This window comes from Cebidichthys violaceus, unplaced genomic scaffold (assembly GCF_023349555.1).
Source record: "Cebidichthys violaceus isolate CVI_PGR_0920_01 unplaced genomic scaffold, fCebVio1.0.p SCAF_294, whole genome shotgun sequence".
Taxonomy (NCBI): Eukaryota; Metazoa; Chordata; class Actinopteri; order Perciformes; family Stichaeidae; genus Cebidichthys; species Cebidichthys violaceus.
In genome coordinates, this window is record NW_027176477.1 from 1 (window position 1) to 18021 (window position 18021).

At 39.8% G+C, this 18021-nt stretch overlaps 1 protein-coding gene across 1 annotated transcript; it reads right to left on the reverse strand.

Moving 5' to 3' along the window:
- Positions 1–579: 579 nt before the first annotated feature.
- Positions 580–17708, reverse strand: LOC137880804 (paired box protein Pax-6-like; the record flags this gene model as incomplete). The annotated part of the gene is made up of 7 exons (XM_068722334.1): positions 17696–17708; positions 11608–11661; positions 10898–10921; positions 5777–5907; positions 5002–5217; positions 3393–3555; positions 580–732 (listed from the first exon to the last, which is right to left on the reverse strand). Coding segments are annotated over exons 1-7 (754 nt in total), but the record flags the coding sequence as incomplete, so codon positions are not given.
- Between the last annotated feature and the right edge of the window lie 313 nt (positions 17709–18021).

Consider the following 18021-nt stretch of genomic DNA (forward strand, 5'->3'; position numbering starts at 1 on the left):
AATAAAATGGCGACTGTGGCTCAGTAGTAGAGCAGGGTCGTCCTTCAATCGGAGGATCGACGGTTCGATCCCCAGCTCTGCTAGTCTATGTCAATGTGTCCTTGGCTACGGTGTGTGAATGTTGTATGAATGTTAGTTAGTCCTGATGGTAGCCCCTTCCATCAGTGTATGAATGGGTGAATGATGACATGTAGTGTAGTCATCGGAAGACTAGAAATGCGCTATACAAGTAATTCCATTTAAACTAAACACCTAAATTCTATTTTGGATGTTTTTTTCCACTATTCTGAATGAAGATTTTTTTTAAGGATGTAAAATTCCAGGTTTCGAATAAAATAAGTGAAACATTTTTTATTTAATATTCGCAATGTGTATAATCAAAATATTTATTTACAAGGTCAGAGAGTTTGCAGACCATGTGATTGTGGAAACACGTTGTGAATCTGACCTGGCTCGGTTCAGTCACTTCAGTCACATACAGAAAAATCCCACAACCTTTACAAAGGAAACAACTCACCCATATGTAGAAATATACGTATATGTGGGTGTATTATGTACTGATGAACAACGACCAGTTACCTTTCTCCAGTGCTTCTATCTGGTCCTGTGTAAATGACGTTCTGTTTCTCTGCAGTTTCCTCTTCAGCTGAAGCCTCATCTGAGTCTCCTCTGAGTCTTCACCGTTGGAACTAACTGATATGGTGTTCTCCCCTCCCTCTGCCTGTGGACACTCTGCACCAAGGAAGGAAGGAAGGAAAGTTGGGTTTGGGCTCAAACAGGTTTTCACGTTGTATAATGTAAAAACTTTCCATTACAAGTAAAAGAATGCAATCAAAATGTACAAGATGAAAGCTGAATTTTGTAATATATGCATTTTCAGAAAATGTACTTAAATATCAAATATGAGAAGGTTAATTTTCAATAATGCATCATATTTTCTGTTCTATATGTGAAATCTTAAATTATAAAGTAACAAATAACTCCAGCCATCAGATAAATGTAGTGGAGTAAAAATACCAATCCACTTCGAAGTGTAGCAGCTAAAAATGTAATAAACATGGAAATGCTTAAGGAAATACCAGTACCTCAAAACTGTGCATATGTGAGGAGATGTATTTCTTTTTACCAACTATATCATCATCTTAATACAAACATAATAAAAGGGAACCAAACCCTAGCACTGAACAGCTTTAAGTAGGTAATGACATTCCAACAATGTGGCAGACTGGGTCGAGACCCACAGGAGATTTTATTAGGGTCGCCTAAAATTTGCAGAATATCTTCCATACACTTTTAACAGTTATATCTGCACCATTGAGCCACTTGCATATTGTTCTAATAATTTTAGCCTACTTATGACAGCAATTCTAATATGAAAGGCTTGTTTTACTGATGAGAGGAAAAATAATCAACAAGAGCCTGATAACTCCTCCTCACTGTATTTATTTGGTCTCATTTGGCTGGTTTACCTTTTCAAGATAATTTAATGGTATGTAGAAATGGCAGGAGAAATGGTCAGGAATGTTCATTCTCTCTTCTCACTGTGTATAAATAATGCTGACTTGTGAATTTGGGCTCAATGTTTTTTTTTTCACAAAAAAAAAAAACTGGGTCTCCAGAAAAAAAAGTTTTGGTAAACATTGCTCTAGCAGGTATATTAGCAATATCCACTCACTCATTGGCTGCAGTACTTCACTCAAACCCAAGCCTTGATCAGCATAGACAATAAAATATGCTATACTCAGATCCATGAAATTAACTCATGCAAAAACGCGTGAAGATACAGGGCACTTCAGAGTGGAGATCTCCAGCGTGAGATCCCCGAGCAGACGGGAGCTCGACTCCAGCTCCCTGTGGAACTCGTGTTATTTGTGGTGCTAGCCTAATTATTCATTATCCCCAGCAGACGGAGACTGCAAAACAGAATGAAGCCATTGCTCAGTGTCACAGTCAGTCAGGCAGAAAGAGACACAAATGAGAGCAGACGCCCCATTCTCCCTCCCCTACTCACACACACACACACACACACACACACACACACACACACACACACAGGCACAAACATGCTGTAGACTGATGGGGAGGCAGCAGCCGTGGTAGTATAGCATGACTTTGTTTGACTGTTGTAATCCCAGGGTGCTGGAGGAGGAGCAGCAGCATATGAGCCTCCTCCATACAGCAAATGGGGCCCTCAGCCACACACTCTGAAGGAAGCTGCTTATGTCAACTCTATACAATGTGTCCTCTGTCCTGTATAATGTGAATTTTGAAAATAATTGAAGACATGGCACAGTGGGACAAATCTGACTAAAGAAGGCTGCAGTCACAGTCAGTAATATAGATACTAATACATACAACTTTTAGGCTAAAGGCCAATGGTCCAGAAGGAATTTTCACACTAAAAAATACAATTACTTTCATGATATTCTTTTAATGTCAGTTGACCTCTATATAGTGAATGTGTGTGTACTGGGCAGGCAGACAGCTCTTAATACTTGCATTCTTTCTTTTGTATTAAAATGCAGTCAGTCACACCGATGTGTGCTCGGCCTGGAGATAATGGTTCGCAACCTTCTTCGTGTCAAGTGTCACTGCCTTGTCCCCAAATGGATCACTTGTGTTTCTCTGTTTCCCTCTCCAGTTTGTGTGGTTCCTGTCCTGCTGTCTACCAGGATCCCTGTTCTGTCTTCAATCAGATCCTCACCTCTCCAGTATTTCAACCCAAGCTCTCAATGTTTCTTTATGCAACGGTTTGTATGATCTCTTACAAAAAAGCTACTCTTCATTTTTCGTACGTTTTCCTACAAATGTCCAGCAACACGTGTCAGTTTCAGCTTGTTACACGCAGGAAACAACTTAGTTAAAGTTAGAAAAAGAACATGAAATACTTAGTTAGGTTTAGCAATAAAACTACTTAGTTAGGTTTAGGAAAGGATCCTGGTTTGGGTTCAAATAATTAGTTAAGTACGGAAGAAGTTACGTGACAAATATATCAACGTTGACTTCTCATTTCACACAGCAGTCTCCTGAGCTAAAGACTTTTTTTGTTTTTGTTTGACTCATCCACCTCCCCTCCCCTTTTTGTGGTCTTTATACTACCATGATCATGATTTTGTGGCTAACACATTGATTTTGCAGGATATTTATGAATTACAGCACGTTAACTTTTGTAGGCGTAGTTACGAAAGCTGTATGAAAACAGCCTCATCTCTTCTCTCATCCGGTGACAGATCGTTGTTTCAGCCACAATGGTTAGTTCCTATTATCTCTGGCCTCTTGTTGTTTTCGGCTCATCTGTAATCACACCCAGCCCTCACCTCTGTTCCACCCTGTCCATCAGCACCGTAGTAGTAGTAGTAGTAGTAGTAGTAGTAGTGGAGGTAGTGTCTTACCAGTGGTAGTGAGTGTAGTCCCAGCGTACCACCCTGAGCGTCCTCCCCAGGTGGTTTGTCCATTGAGCATCTTGAGTTTGTCAAACATCCCTTCAGCTCCCACTGTGCCCATTTGCTGCTTATCACTGGCCAGGTTCCTGAGCACTCGATTAATTGATGAAACCTGGTGATGAGCGCAAAAACGTGAATATATAAGAGCAACAATTTTGGTGGATATGTAAGGCAGAAACATAGGAACCAAACATTGTCAAAAATTACCCAAAGTCAACTATCAGCCAGCCTTATGTCCATTTAAAGAAACAGTCATGTTGGTGTCTCCACCTTTTCACTTTTACATGTCATAATTCATTTTACATTAGACTTTCAACCAGACGGCAACTTCCAGTTCTGCAAAGTGAAGCAAATGTGAACATGTTTGCATTCTCTTTACCAATCATCAGGGGCGACTCCTCTGGTTGTATGGAAGTCTATGAGAAAATGACTCTACTTCTCTCTTGATTTATTACCTCAGTAAACATTGTAAACATGAGTTTATGGTCTCAATCTCTAGTTTCAAGTCTTCTTCAATACAACATGATGTTCATTTAGTAAATTATGTTCTATTTAGAGTCAAATAGACCATAAAACAGGGTATGCTTTAGGGCGGGGCTACACAGTGATTGACAGGTTGCTACAACGGTGCAATTCAATCAGGGAGTTTTCGTCCAAGAACCATTTCAGTAAGCTGGATACTCTGTTTATCTCTTCACATTACTTAGTGACATTATAAATATTTAAATTACAATTTGTAATTTTGTACCAGCCATCAGTATGTAAAAAGGTTACAGGTCTATTTTGCTTCTTTTTCCTTTTGTAAGTCCATATCCATTCATGAATTGAGTTACTATAGGTTAGGGTAACCAAACTTTCAACGAGTGGGCAGAGATATAACAAAGGTATCATTTGTTTTACATGGAAAAAGCAGAACATTTTAAAATTGCCTGCCCAAAACTGAAGTATTGTTTTTTTCCTCAATTGCTTGATTTTGATTTTAGTAAAAAGCAAATTGGCATTCACTTTTGATATGCAATTTAAAGTTGAGATGAAATGAAAAATGCCATTTTAACCCTTTTGAGATCACATTCCCGGTTATATTTAACAATAAATCAATTTCTTCATACTTCTATATTTAAAATCCAATTAACTTTTGTTCCTGTCAAACCACATATGACGTGCTTACGTAAACTACTACCAACCAATTTCACTCAATAATATCATGATCTCCATCAATCAAGCCCGCCCACTTTTTAGCGGTCAATCAAATGCGAAATATTTGATTTTAAATCCTTTTTGTAACTGTACACTGCTCAAATATTCCATTTCATTGGGGAATACTCACAGTACAGAAGTTAAAGACGCTCTAACTTCTGTTACACTAGGTATTTTGGTTTTTAAGACCGCATCTGCCCACTCCAAAAAACTATTAACACCAATCCAACCTGCATGCTTGCTGTAGTAGTTTACAATAACAAATACATCAGCTATTATGTACAATGTGTTGCTATAGTCTAGCTTTCCTTGCTCAAACCTCTGACTGCCATGACTTGGCTGAAGAACAGAAGGGTCTTACGCTGGGAATATTGTCGTTGGTGCAGACTCCCTCTGCCAGCAGTCGGTCTCTGATCTCCCAGGCGAAAATGGACGGACACTCCCTCTTGTACTGAGCAATCTTCCCCACCACCTCTGTAGTGGCCACCCTGGGTTTACTCCCTCCTATAGCCCGAGGACGGATCGAACCTGTCTCGTAATACCGGCCCAAGATCTTACTCACACAGCCGTTCGACACCTGGACACAAAAACAGCACACATCACACACGTTATTCATAACTGGGGCAAATAAAAATATTGGCATCCAAGAAGTTTCTGTTTGGTCGATGATCTAAGGAACGATTACAGCAATGGTTAAAGGAGAACCAATTCAACACCTCAATATGTGTTTACAGGTTTTGGAGAGTCCTACTGCATGTGTGAAAAAGATGTATGAAGCCTAGGGAGCAGTGCAAAATCTGATGAATTGCCTAAAGTGATGTCACTCAAGTCAATGTTGGTTGAGGCTTGTTTGAGTTTGAGAATAAACAAATCTGGGGGTCTCTGTCGGTCCCTTGCTACAAGGCATGCCACCTCCCATCTTTTTCCTTGGGTGTTATGACTGTGGTCATGAGTCGGCATTTCAGGAAATGAATGCGCTCATGCGCCATTTTTCTTGGGAGGACATTGACATACAATGTGCACCTGGATGCTGAACACCAAACCTCTAACTCATTGTAACATTTCTACTGCGAGGTATCTATTACCACTGTTAGTGCCACCTCTGAGAGGATCAACTCTAAGCATGACGAGATTACCTGCAGTATTCTGGATATGTCACAAGGTCGAGCTCCACTGTGTGCCAGCTCCACTATCTTCTGCCTGGTAGAATCAGGTAAAGGTCTCCCATTCACAAACACACCTCCCAGCTGGTTTACTCCACTGTGACCTACACACACACACACACACACACACACACACACACAGTAAAAAAAAGGTTTTCAGCAAATTGTTTACTGCTCTATAGTAATTAAAACAGAAAAAGTGAATGGTAATGAAAATGAAGTCTAACTACAATGAACTGAAAGGTCACACTGATCAGGCACATATGAGGTAAGAGGGAGGCATACAGCAAGGAACACAGGCTAGAGGAGATGAAGAGAGAAAAGTATCTCAAGCCACAAACATGTAGTTTCTTATGAGTTTTTATGAAGATCTTTTCTTCTTTACAGTATGCTAAATTTTTTTAAATGTTCAAATCTGGTTTCTAGAGACGTGAAACGCATGTTAAAACATTTAATTTTATTAGCTTTTCTCATAAACCTTGTGCGGTTTATGAGAAAATGGGTCCCTGGGCGTCCCCACCACCTATGTTTTATGTCTCTTTGTAGTTGTTTTGTGTCTCTTTGTAGTTGTTTTGTGTCTCTTAGTGATTGTTTTGTGTCTCTTTGTAGTTGCTTTGCATCTCTTTGTGGTTGCTTTGTGTCTATTTGTTGACATTGTGACTCTTTGGGCCCCTGGGCCTGTTCAGTAATTCATCCATATTAAAACAATGTTAAGTAATGCTTTGATGCCATTGGCCTGACCCCCATTGGACTGACCCATGTCTATGCTGATGTCATACGTGACCTCATATACTCCTTTTCCACCAAAATTACCATGTTTATGTATGTTTTTCAAGTGCAGGAAAACCTGCAGACACACGCACACATACACACATATATATATATAAATTTCAGATTCAATTCATCGCTCACCGAATTTGATCTGAGCAACACATTTTACTTCATGGATATGGACTGAATCAAAAATACTTATTACTGTAACTCCTAAATATTATTTTTAAAGAACTATCAGGAAATTGCAGACCCCATTAGTTACACACCATTCTTTGTTGCTTTAGCTTTAATTCTTTAATTCTTTTCGTTAATCACTGCAGTCAAATTCCAGCTTCAACGCAGAGGGAGACGAACACTGTTGAAAGTGACAAGGACGGAGCTGCAGACCAGCCCGTCTGTAGGTTTCTGTCTCTGCTGATCAACATGTTGCAGCTCTGACATGTTTCTCAGCAGCAGCAGACTACAGTCTGGGCTGTGACACTGTGCAGGTTAAGTAGGGATTTACACTGAATCAATTGTCTATTGTCTGTTAATGGCTCTGTGGGGGAAAGCATATTGCAGATTTATAAACCTCTCAACGGGATATTAATAAATCATACACAAAGACACACACACACACACACACACACACACACACACACACACACACACACACACACACACACACAGAGTGAGAGCAGTGAAGTGGGGCTGCTGTAAATCAAAATATCTAAAGGGATTTCACTACAAATGCTCAGTTTACTACCACATATATGAATAAGAATAATGTATTTATAAAGAATAATGTAAATAGGGTGAAAAACACATTGCAAAAATCCTCATGTTCATCAAGATATTTCTGTTCATCACTGAGTCCTAAAAATACGTTTATTGAGAAAAGAAACAGTTTTTCCAGAGATGAATGTCTTCAGACAGGAAGTAAAATAATAAGGATGCACTACAATCAAGAAAAGGTGATGGACATAAATGACTAAATATGACATTTTTGGAAAGTAAAACATATTGTTTGTCCCTCGCTGACACTGGCTTTTGTATCTTGTATACGTTTAAAAAAGATTCAAGGCCATCGATTGTTATAGGTAGTCATTTAAACCTGCACCTACACTGCTGCTGCTGACCACAGTCATACTGGAGTTGATGAACCTCCCATCTATCTATCATAGATAGAACACAAGCACACAAGTAAAGAAACACATTTACCATACAACAGAAAACTGTCTCACAACATAACAGAAATGTACTGATGGACACTAAAAACTGGCAATGTTTAAAAACAAGAAGGAACATTTCTCGCTAATTTTCCAAGATCATTAGTAAGTGATGGACTTTGTTTAGTTGTGTGTGTCCAGACATGTTCATTAGTTTTAGGACCCTTGTCCTACTGTGAGACATGAGTTTCTACCTGCAGGGGAAGAGTGTTTTTCTTTGAGAATGTCCTCCCATGGAAATTGACAGCATCACTTCTTGTTCAAAAACCTAAATATGACTTGTGATTATGTTCCTGACAGGCGACCTCTAAAGACCATGTGAAATATAGCGGTTGATTAAGGGGCAAAGGTGGAAGTCGTGTGATGTTGTAGCACCACAAACCTGATTGGGCGGAAGTTTCTGTGGATGGTTATGTCAACAATGCAAGTGATTTGAACATGGGAGACAGCTGCTTGTTTCCCACTGTCAGCATGACCACGATTGCTCCTGAACCATAACCAAAGCAAACCCTAAACCACAGCGGTGGCAGAAGCAACAATGGCGACAAACGAGGGATTTTGAATCAGAAAATTCTCACCTGTGCTGACAAACAACAAGGTTGTCTGTGTTGTGAAGTTGCTGCATGTGTTTTATTAATCTCTGCCACATGTCTGTCTGTCTGTATGTCTATCTGTCTGTCCACAGCTAATCTTACATATATTAGCCAAATATTTTTTGTGCACATTTATGAATGTATGTCCAAGGACCTCTCCTGGTTTCGGTGATTCACACGTTTTGAAAAATCTATTTTATTGACTGTTTAATACTGTCATTGACTAATGACTTGGCTGGTAGGGATGACTGATTCAGTAGCAACAGGCACTAGAAACGTTTGGTCTCATTTTTAACCGCAGCATATGCAGATTATTTTTATTCCTGTTATGTTACGATCCACTAAAGTAAGGCACGATGTGAAATTAATAAAGCCACTTTTTTGTTATCTTCAGCGACATCTTGACTGTAAGGGAGCCTGGAGGGGCAATTTAGTGAGATTTAACTGTTTGAACCGTTTTCATGTAAATGCTACATGTGTTGTTATGCAGTATAATAAGTAAACAGAGAGAGAATGTTCCTTCATAAAAACAGATGCCATTAGCAAAAGCAATCAAATTGAGCTGAATGTGATCTATTTTATTAATTTCCATCCACATAGAGGACGGAGGGATTGAGGCAAAGGGAGATACTCTGCGACCCTCACCCCCTTCTCCTTCAGAGAAGAGCAAAAAAAACAAAACAGATGGATAACCTGGAACAAACCTTCCAATACACCTCACACTGTCATGGCTTTGAACTTCTCTTCTGGCTAATTCAATTATAAGAAGAGTCGTGGCCCGCTTGGAAGCTGCTGTTGACTTTGTGACGGCGGATTATTTCACCCTCTAACTCTTCCTCGCGCTGCCTCACATCGCTCACTCGCTGCGTTCAGGGGTCGACCGCCTCGCTGTAGAAATGTTAATCACGGTGTCATTTCCCAGAGGAACACAACCGGGCTTTTCCTCTGCTGACACAATTAATAGACAGACATATGGAGTCAATTTGGCAGTGGTCCCTCTGTGACACACACACACACACACACACACACACACACACACACACACACACACACACACACACACACACACACACACACACACAGAGCAGGCGGCCCCTGGGAGCAGCTCAGCAGCTTTCACTTTAAATCAGCTCATTCACACTGAACCTGACTTCAATTAACTTTCACTTTAACTGTTGTTTTCTTCATTAAACATAAGTCATTGTTTGCATATCTGCATTTGTTTGTTCACTCTCGAGAAATAAAGCTGTTTAACGACGTGACACTGTGGTTAAGGTTTGGTTTGGCACAAAAAAAGGTTTGGCTTGGTCAAGGAGACATTCATTAAGGTTGGCAGAACTCGGTCGTCATGGTTATGATAATAAAATACTTGGTTATGGTTGGGGAACAATAGATCCTTTTACAGCCAACATTGAAAATATACGCTCGCAGTGTGATTTTGCATCAGTCGTCCAGACAATTTAGCAAGCTTTTAAAATTGAATTAAATGTGTTACCTGCATCAAAATGTCGCAATGACACACGATTCCAACCCACGTATCTCAGAGGATGTCTCTTTTGTTTACATGTGGAACAACATGCATTAACGCGAGCATTTTTCTCTGATCCCTGTCTGGTCTCCTCCTGCTCTTTGTCATCACCGATACTGTACACGTGTAGCTTTACTCAATGAAATATTATGACGTTATTCTTATTCAATTACAACTTACAAGTACTACGACTTCTCAGAGAACACAGATGTGTGGGACATGCTTTGAATGCTATGTTTTGAATGCACAGTTATGTAACAGTGTAAAGTCAAGGTTTACTTTTGGTTTTGGAAACGAACAGCGGTCTCCTGAGTAAGAGTGTTTGTTGGACCCCCCCCACACACACACACACTCTTAGTGGACCTGCTCCATTGTTATTCTCGTCATTATACCACATACTACGTCACTTGCTCTGACCAAATGCAAAAACCAGGACATATCCGATCCGTGATTTGCAGAAAAGTACAACGTCAACATTTTGTTTTGGCGACTATGCTGGGAACAATTCAAGTATACACAATACTTAGAAAACATTGTCTGCTACTCTTGTTCCACCAACAATCTGCAGTCATGTCAGCTAGAAGCTCACTCTCCTACACATGCTGCACACACACATGCACAGACTGACGCACATCCAAAGAGAGTTAGACGCTGAACAGAATGTCAGCACTGACTGAACCCACTTTCATTCCAATCAATTACTAATGTAACCTGTGCTTCACTCACTAATGATCTTAGCAAATGAATATTGGTGTTCACCTTCAGTTACACCTCAACAACCTCCCGCTGCTCCATTTTCACTATTTCAAATTAGAATTGATTAAAGTGGAGGTGATGTGATAATAGTCGAACATTTAACCCACTGCTGTAAAACGGGGCCAAAACTGTCAAGCAGCATCATCTATTAAGGCAGAGTAGAAGCAGTGGAGTGTGGGAGAGATGCAGGACAAAGAAACAAGCACACACACAGAGAGAGAAGTAATCCACACACCTTCACTGCAGACAGCATGGACCTCTTGTCCCGCAGTGAGAAAGAAGAGATCAGGTGGAGTTCATTGTCAGTTCAACTCAAAACGTTTTATACAGCCAAGATGTTTTTGACTTAACTATTTATGATTCACAATGATATTCAGAGGTCCAATCAGTAACTGAATTTAATGTTACTACGGGGAACTTTTATTTAGTAATTATTTTGACGGTCCCTGTGGACGAAGGCAGTAGTGTTTCCGAACACCAGATTCCCTTTAGAAACCCTCTAATTTTGGGTGATGAACCTGCTTAATTTTGTCTGATTTTGCATTAAGAATAACTATAGAAATAGCCAATATTCTCTCTGATGGTCTTGTTTACTGATGATATAGAGGTATCAGGATTCATTTGAGACGGTTTCATAACCAGTTAAAAGTTCCCCGCAGTAACTTTAAGATACATCCACATATTGATGGAAGCTCTGCGCGTCTCAACAGATCCAAATTCAAAATATGGGTCTGTTTTATGTCGGGTTTGTTGAGGTTTGATTTTATTTGGCCCCTGGGAGTAGTTTTCAGATGGAATATTTAATGTGTATTGGTTGTTTGAATATGTAGGCCTATAGAATAAATGTATTATTAAAACACAGTTCCATATGATTATTCACAGCACCTATAGTTATAGATACAGTAACATCAAATGCATAAAGAAAACCTTTTTGGTGTAACTCACTGTTTTGCATCATGGAGGCCACACCAGTCTCCCAGCTTGTTTGATTCCTGAAATCTGCACAGAGAGAGAAATGATATCAGACTGTTATAACATACAGTTCACCACACACCTCTCTCCTTATAGTCCACACTGAATCAGAGAAAAAAGAGAAAGCTTCTTCTTTAATCTCCACAGGTTGATTCTTGAAACACACAAAATTAAACCTCAGACACTGTCTGGACAGAATGGCCAAATGCCAAGCCGTCCTGTGATTGGTTCATATGCTAATGTATGCTAATGTACATAAAGTTATGAACAGAGACTTAAGTCCCGCTCTGGGAGTCCAGCTCTCTCATGAGGCTAAAATGTTTCTACTACACACTGAAGATTGGAATCACATTTCTGTCTCTTATCGTACCAACATTTATATTCTTTCTCTTAGAGACATTAGTGTCTGTCGTTGAAATACACATTTTTGTTATCAGACAAAACTGAAGTTTCTGCAGAAGGAAGGCTCTCTACATTTTTTTTCTTTTCGTGTTTCTGCGTGTGTTGCAGGACCTTTTCTGCACGGCTGGCCTGCATGCTGTATAAACTCACAACCCTGTCTGCTACAAAATTTCATCTTTTTCTCCCAGGTTACGGTTTGCAGTTTGAACCAGTTTGAAACACATGGTTGACGTTGTAAATTGAAATAAAAGAAAACAAAAGAAATGCTACAAAACTTCATGGTTGTATTCAGGCAACCTTTACCTGTCCACCAACCTGACCTCTTCCCTTTGAGGACTTCCTCAGACTCATTTGAAACATATTTGTGATCCAACACGGAAATACCGGAGATTTGTTCTGTGGTTGTTAGGAGACAGGGCTGGGCTTTTCAACGCTGTATGAGAATATATCTGACAGCATTTAGGGGCCAGCTGCTGTGTTCTTGAAGAAATTAAGGGAGCGTATATTTCAGGAACATAAATTACAGCAACTTCCAAATCGTTCTTAGATTATCTTTGGGGGCAAAAGTCAGAACACACCCAAAGTTTTTACCGAATATAATTCCAGATCACTTCAAGCTGAATGTCGTAAACAGAGGCTGTTTTTTCCTGCAGGTGTGAAAGACGTCTATATACATCAGCAGGAGTCACACTGAGTCAGAACACACCTGACTTGTTCTGACTAAGAATGCTTCAGATTTTCTCTCAGTTATCACAGAGAGACGACATCTCACCCCATTATGTTGAGACAAACAGTATTATCGCTGTAAAGGCCGAAGGAAGAATCCCAGAGCCGAATGATGGAAGTGCAATGAAACACACATGAAGAAATACAAGCTAAGACGGACAAATGAACCTAGAACCATGAAATTGTGAATTATTGGGGAATGCTATTTCATCCTGTGTCATCCAACAGTCAATCACATTTCTCATGTATCTGATAGATCCAACCCTTACTTTTTGATTAGTGGGATCATCACAGGGGGAGGAAATGTGCCTGGACATTAATCTGGGCTTTGTGACAATTTTTAAATAAAAATAATAATGAAATTAAGTAATAACGAATAAATCAACGTCTCAAGGTAAAGGGCAATTGCACTATTGCATGTTTATTTTGACTGTATTTGTTTATATTATTAATTATTAGTTATTTAATATTGTCTTAACTATGTATTTAATTCTGAACAATTCTGAACAATTTGAATAAGCACAAATGTTCCACATACCTACAATCTGAGATTGAAATTGAATAATAGCATCACATAATAATAATAATAATGTGTTAATAATTTCAGAATGACTGATAATAACCGTTTGTGACCTAGTGGTGTTAGCACTGAACCCGGTTCAGTTCCTGTCTCTCTCTATTATACAGACTAAATGCACATATAAAATAAATCATATGTATTAATATTGCATTAAAAATGCATGTCCATAAATATGTAACTGTAAAATACAAGTGCACTGTTGTGAAAGGATGGTCAGACTACCACGATGACCAGTTTAGCTATTTGTTGTCATTAAAGCCGCAGAAAGCACGTGACATTCATTCTGCTGCATCCCAAAGCCCTTTTAGGTTGGCTTCAAAAAAGAAGCTCTCCAATAAAAGCTTCAAAGCAGCTACTTCTCTGAAGCTCTTGTCATTAACAACCTGCATAATGAACGTGAAGCGGCTCCACACACACACACACACACACACACACACACACACACACACACACACACACAGGCCGGCTATAGGCACCTTGTCCCCGCTGTAACTCGGCGCCTTTCTCCCTGTGAAAGGAGACAAAGAGCCGGAGGAGCGAGCCGCGGCTCTGCTCGGTAAATACCCGCCGGGCTTTGTGTGGCGACGGGGTTTTTGGTGTCGCTCCCTCGTTAGTTGCGGCTCGTTAAAAAAAACCGCGACACAAAACCGCGGCGGGGAGCCCAATTTGACCAGTACAGCTGACATAAAGGGGGTTCTGTTGAACACGCTGATGACAATATAAAAGTTTCATTCAGTCGCATTCAGCGCTCCGATATGAGCAGAAAAGGGCCGAGAGAGACGCGACGAGTTGCGGCCAACACTGCTGCTGATTTACCCAACTTTAAAAGCACGGAAGTTATCCTACCACATGTTCATAATAACAAAAAGGAATAATAACAAAAATGAATAATAATAACAATGATAATAATAATAATAATGATTATGATATTTTATTCCAACATATGTTATTCCAACATTGTAATAATTGTATGCCTACACACCTATAACAGGACACTGTACTAGGCCTATATAGGCCAAATTAATAGTGCAGGCCTACATATGTAGAGAAGAACACAGAGTAAACTCTAGAATATTTAACGGGGATTTGGAAAACACGACAATATCACCGGCTTTGTCAATACTCACATAACACATTATTCTATGTTTTTTTTCGGGTGTTATCCTCGCCTTTCAAAAGAAGACGCGAGTTTGACATCTATAGGTAGACCTTACAAAACAAATAATACGTTAAACAATTACCTTTAACGGGACAAATAAAGTCGTATTGAACTGAATATAAATGTTCTTTTCATCTCTTTTATTTATTGTTTGTGTAATTGAAACACGTGTTTACATGGCGTTTTATGCGTTGTGTCCGCTGGATTTGCGTCGATAAGAGATGCACCAAAGCAAGTTCCTGACAACTTAGACTCGATCAACTTCATTTGGAATGAGGAAACAAAACATTTGTTCCATTTATAAAATTAAATGAGCTGAATTTGAGCCTCAGTGGGATCAAATTGAATCAATGCTGCTCTTGGATCAAATTTACTTCAGAAATCAGCCAAGAAATTGGCACATTTTGGAAGATCAGTTTCTATTAAGAGAGTTTGTGTTGGGATAACATGCATTATTTGTTATGCTGTTTTAAAGCACGGTCACGTGATACAAAGTAGCAGGCAACACATTACAAATTCTCCTGTAACTGTATTTGATATAATTTAGTATTTTAGTGCCCATTGTTGAATCAATTCTGTATTCAGCTTATCGTGGCTTTAAAAACTCAAACAGCCTACAATTTGAAATTTAAAAAGAAAAACAACTAATTGTTATTTATGAGTGATGACTTATTAACATGTTCGTTGGTGAGGCTGCGCCGCTCACTACCGTCGTATTATACTATAATATAATACAATGTGGCTCAGGTGCGTTCGTGTCCATCGGAACATATGGAGGCAGCGCGCTCCCGTCCCTCATACACATACACACACACACACACACACACACACACACACACACACACACACACACACACACACACACGTTCCAGATTCACATGTTGGCTGAATTCACTTCCGACCTGATTAATCATGCAGTTAATTGAATTCGATTTCATTAAGACGTTAATTAACCGCTGACTTAATTAGATCATCAATTAAGACTCACTTTATCGTCTTGTATTTGGGATTTTACCCCCCCCCCCCCCCACACACACACACACACACACACCCACACACACACTCCAAAACAGCATGTATTGTAGGCATATTACACTGATATTCATAACCACTTTGACTATGATGAAGGATTTTTGAATGTGATTTCAACACAAATATCTTCATGTTTTCTGTATTTTCTTTCTGAGAGCTGTGATGTAAACATTCAGGCCTTTAGGCCTCCACGAAGTACAACAAATGTTTAAACTGAGGAGGATGGATGAACTGACTGTCCGTTAACATACTTTATTAAAGAATTACATATTCTTACATACAACCCTTTCTCTAGGTCACAATAAAATAAGATATGAAGCTGTTTATAAGCTATATATAAATGAAAGATGGTTGTGTCTTTATCAAGTTCCCACCGTCTAGAAAAGTTTAAGAAGAGCTCCCACTTTGACGATTATCGACGGATTTCATGGCGATATGGAGAATGTTCATTTAATTTTATTTATTCATTACCAGGGACAGTTCACATTAATCAACATTTCAGTTTCTGCCTCTAAATGTGTAAATGTGCCAGAGTTTCGTCTGTAGTCCCTGGGCAGGTTATTATAATGTAATGGCCTAATACTACCAGAACAATTTAACATTAAACTCCATACAACACAATGCTGGAGCTGTTGCCCCCGCGCCCCGATCCCGGATAAGCGGTTGAAGATGAGATGAGTACAACACAATACAATAAAATACATAAATACATTACAAAAGCAGCAGATTTGTAAAAACACTGTGAGTATATAACGACAGTGCCAGAGATGAGGTAGTATGATTACTGTGATTGCAGGTTTGCTTTGCTTTGAGCCGTCTCTTTAGTTTATGTTTAAAAGTTATGTAATTAGTGTTTTCTCTTAAATGTGAAGTATATGTTTATGTTGTCGAGTACAATAAATGAGGGCTGAGAGGTGTGAGATACAGTCAAGATAGATGACAGAAATGGTTAAAGGTGAAATACATATCGTAAAATATATGATTGATGGGGTTCAATAAAATCTACAAACGTGCTGTAACCCAACAGTTTATTGATAAATTGGTCAAAAATAATTTATGGACTTACAGAACCATGACACGGGAAAAATACACGCCATACTGAAGTATTTAGTATTTAGGAGGGAAAATAAACAACGACTTCAAACAGCTCACATGTACACGCACGCGCTTACAGCCTGCTCTCCAGAGTAAACTTCGCTTCCTCCTCCTTCCAACATGGAGTTCGACTCACGCTGTCATACTAGACAATCTGAGTTTATGATTACTCCACATCGCGCGCTGATGGAGGAGCTGGCGGCAGCACCACGAGCCCTCAGCGCGAGCGTCAAAGCGGCAGTGAGTTTGTCGTTTGGTTTTGTTTTTGCTACAGAGTTGTGTCCGTGTGAATCAGCGCGATGTGGGGGAATAAACTCCGAATTGAGCGCTGCAGTCCGGCCTGGAGCAGGACGCAGTTCGGTCTCAACAGAACGACCCTCGTGATCTTTACGTTAGGGAGAGATACTGGACACATGTCGGTTTCTTTTAATTAAAGGTGGAACATGTGATTCAATATCAACACCTGCAAGACAAGCATTTGTTGATTTTACACTTTGACTTGAAAATCCAGATTTAGGGTTAATAAGTCAATAATGCAGCTGTTAGACATAATTCATTCTAAACTTGTTCTACTTTCTCTCTCTTTGTGTACTTCAATGGTTGATTCACAAAACATTTTTTTTGCCACCAAAGAGGCAGAGGGAATGATCGGAAAACTATCTTTCTTCTCTAAAACACTCATCTCGTTCCTTCTTGCTCCTCTTTTCCTGTTGATCGGCTGCTCTTAAAGCTGCAGAAATCACCAGTTGTTATAATATTTCCATTTCTAAACTGTTATTTATTTTTATTTTTCCTTCTTTCTTTTGTTCTTTCTAAACGTCAGACCACAAACATTAATCAGCCAGGTTCCAAATTCATTCTGCTAAATAAACTTTTTAAAGTCCATCCTCAGACTGACGGAGAGAGAGAGAGAGAGAGAGAGAGAGAGAGAGAGAGAGAGAGAGAGAGAGAGAGAGAGAGAGAGAGAGAGAGACACAGAGAGAGAGAGACAGAGTGAGAGAGAAGGATGAGAGGGATAGAGGGGAGAGAGAGAGAGGGGAGAGAGAGAAAAGAGAGAGCGAGCTTACCTTTCTGTGGCATGCTGTAGAGAAGTAAAGTTTTGGTTCGTTTAGTTTTCCAACAGCTCCTTTCTTCTATTCTTTCCTCCAATTAGTTTCTCCTTGACTGAGGAGACAAGTGCAGAGAGAGACAGAGCTGCTCCTCTGAGGAGGAGGGAGGAGAGCGAGAGGGAGGGAGGGCGAGCGAGTGGGAGGGCCGAGAGACTGCCGGAGAAAAAGAGGATGGGAGAGAGAGAGAGAGAGAGAGAGAGAGAGAGAGAGAGAGAGAGAGAGAGAGAGAGAGAGAGAGTGGGGAGGGGATGAAGGGTTTGAGCTAGAGTGGTGAGAGCTGAGAG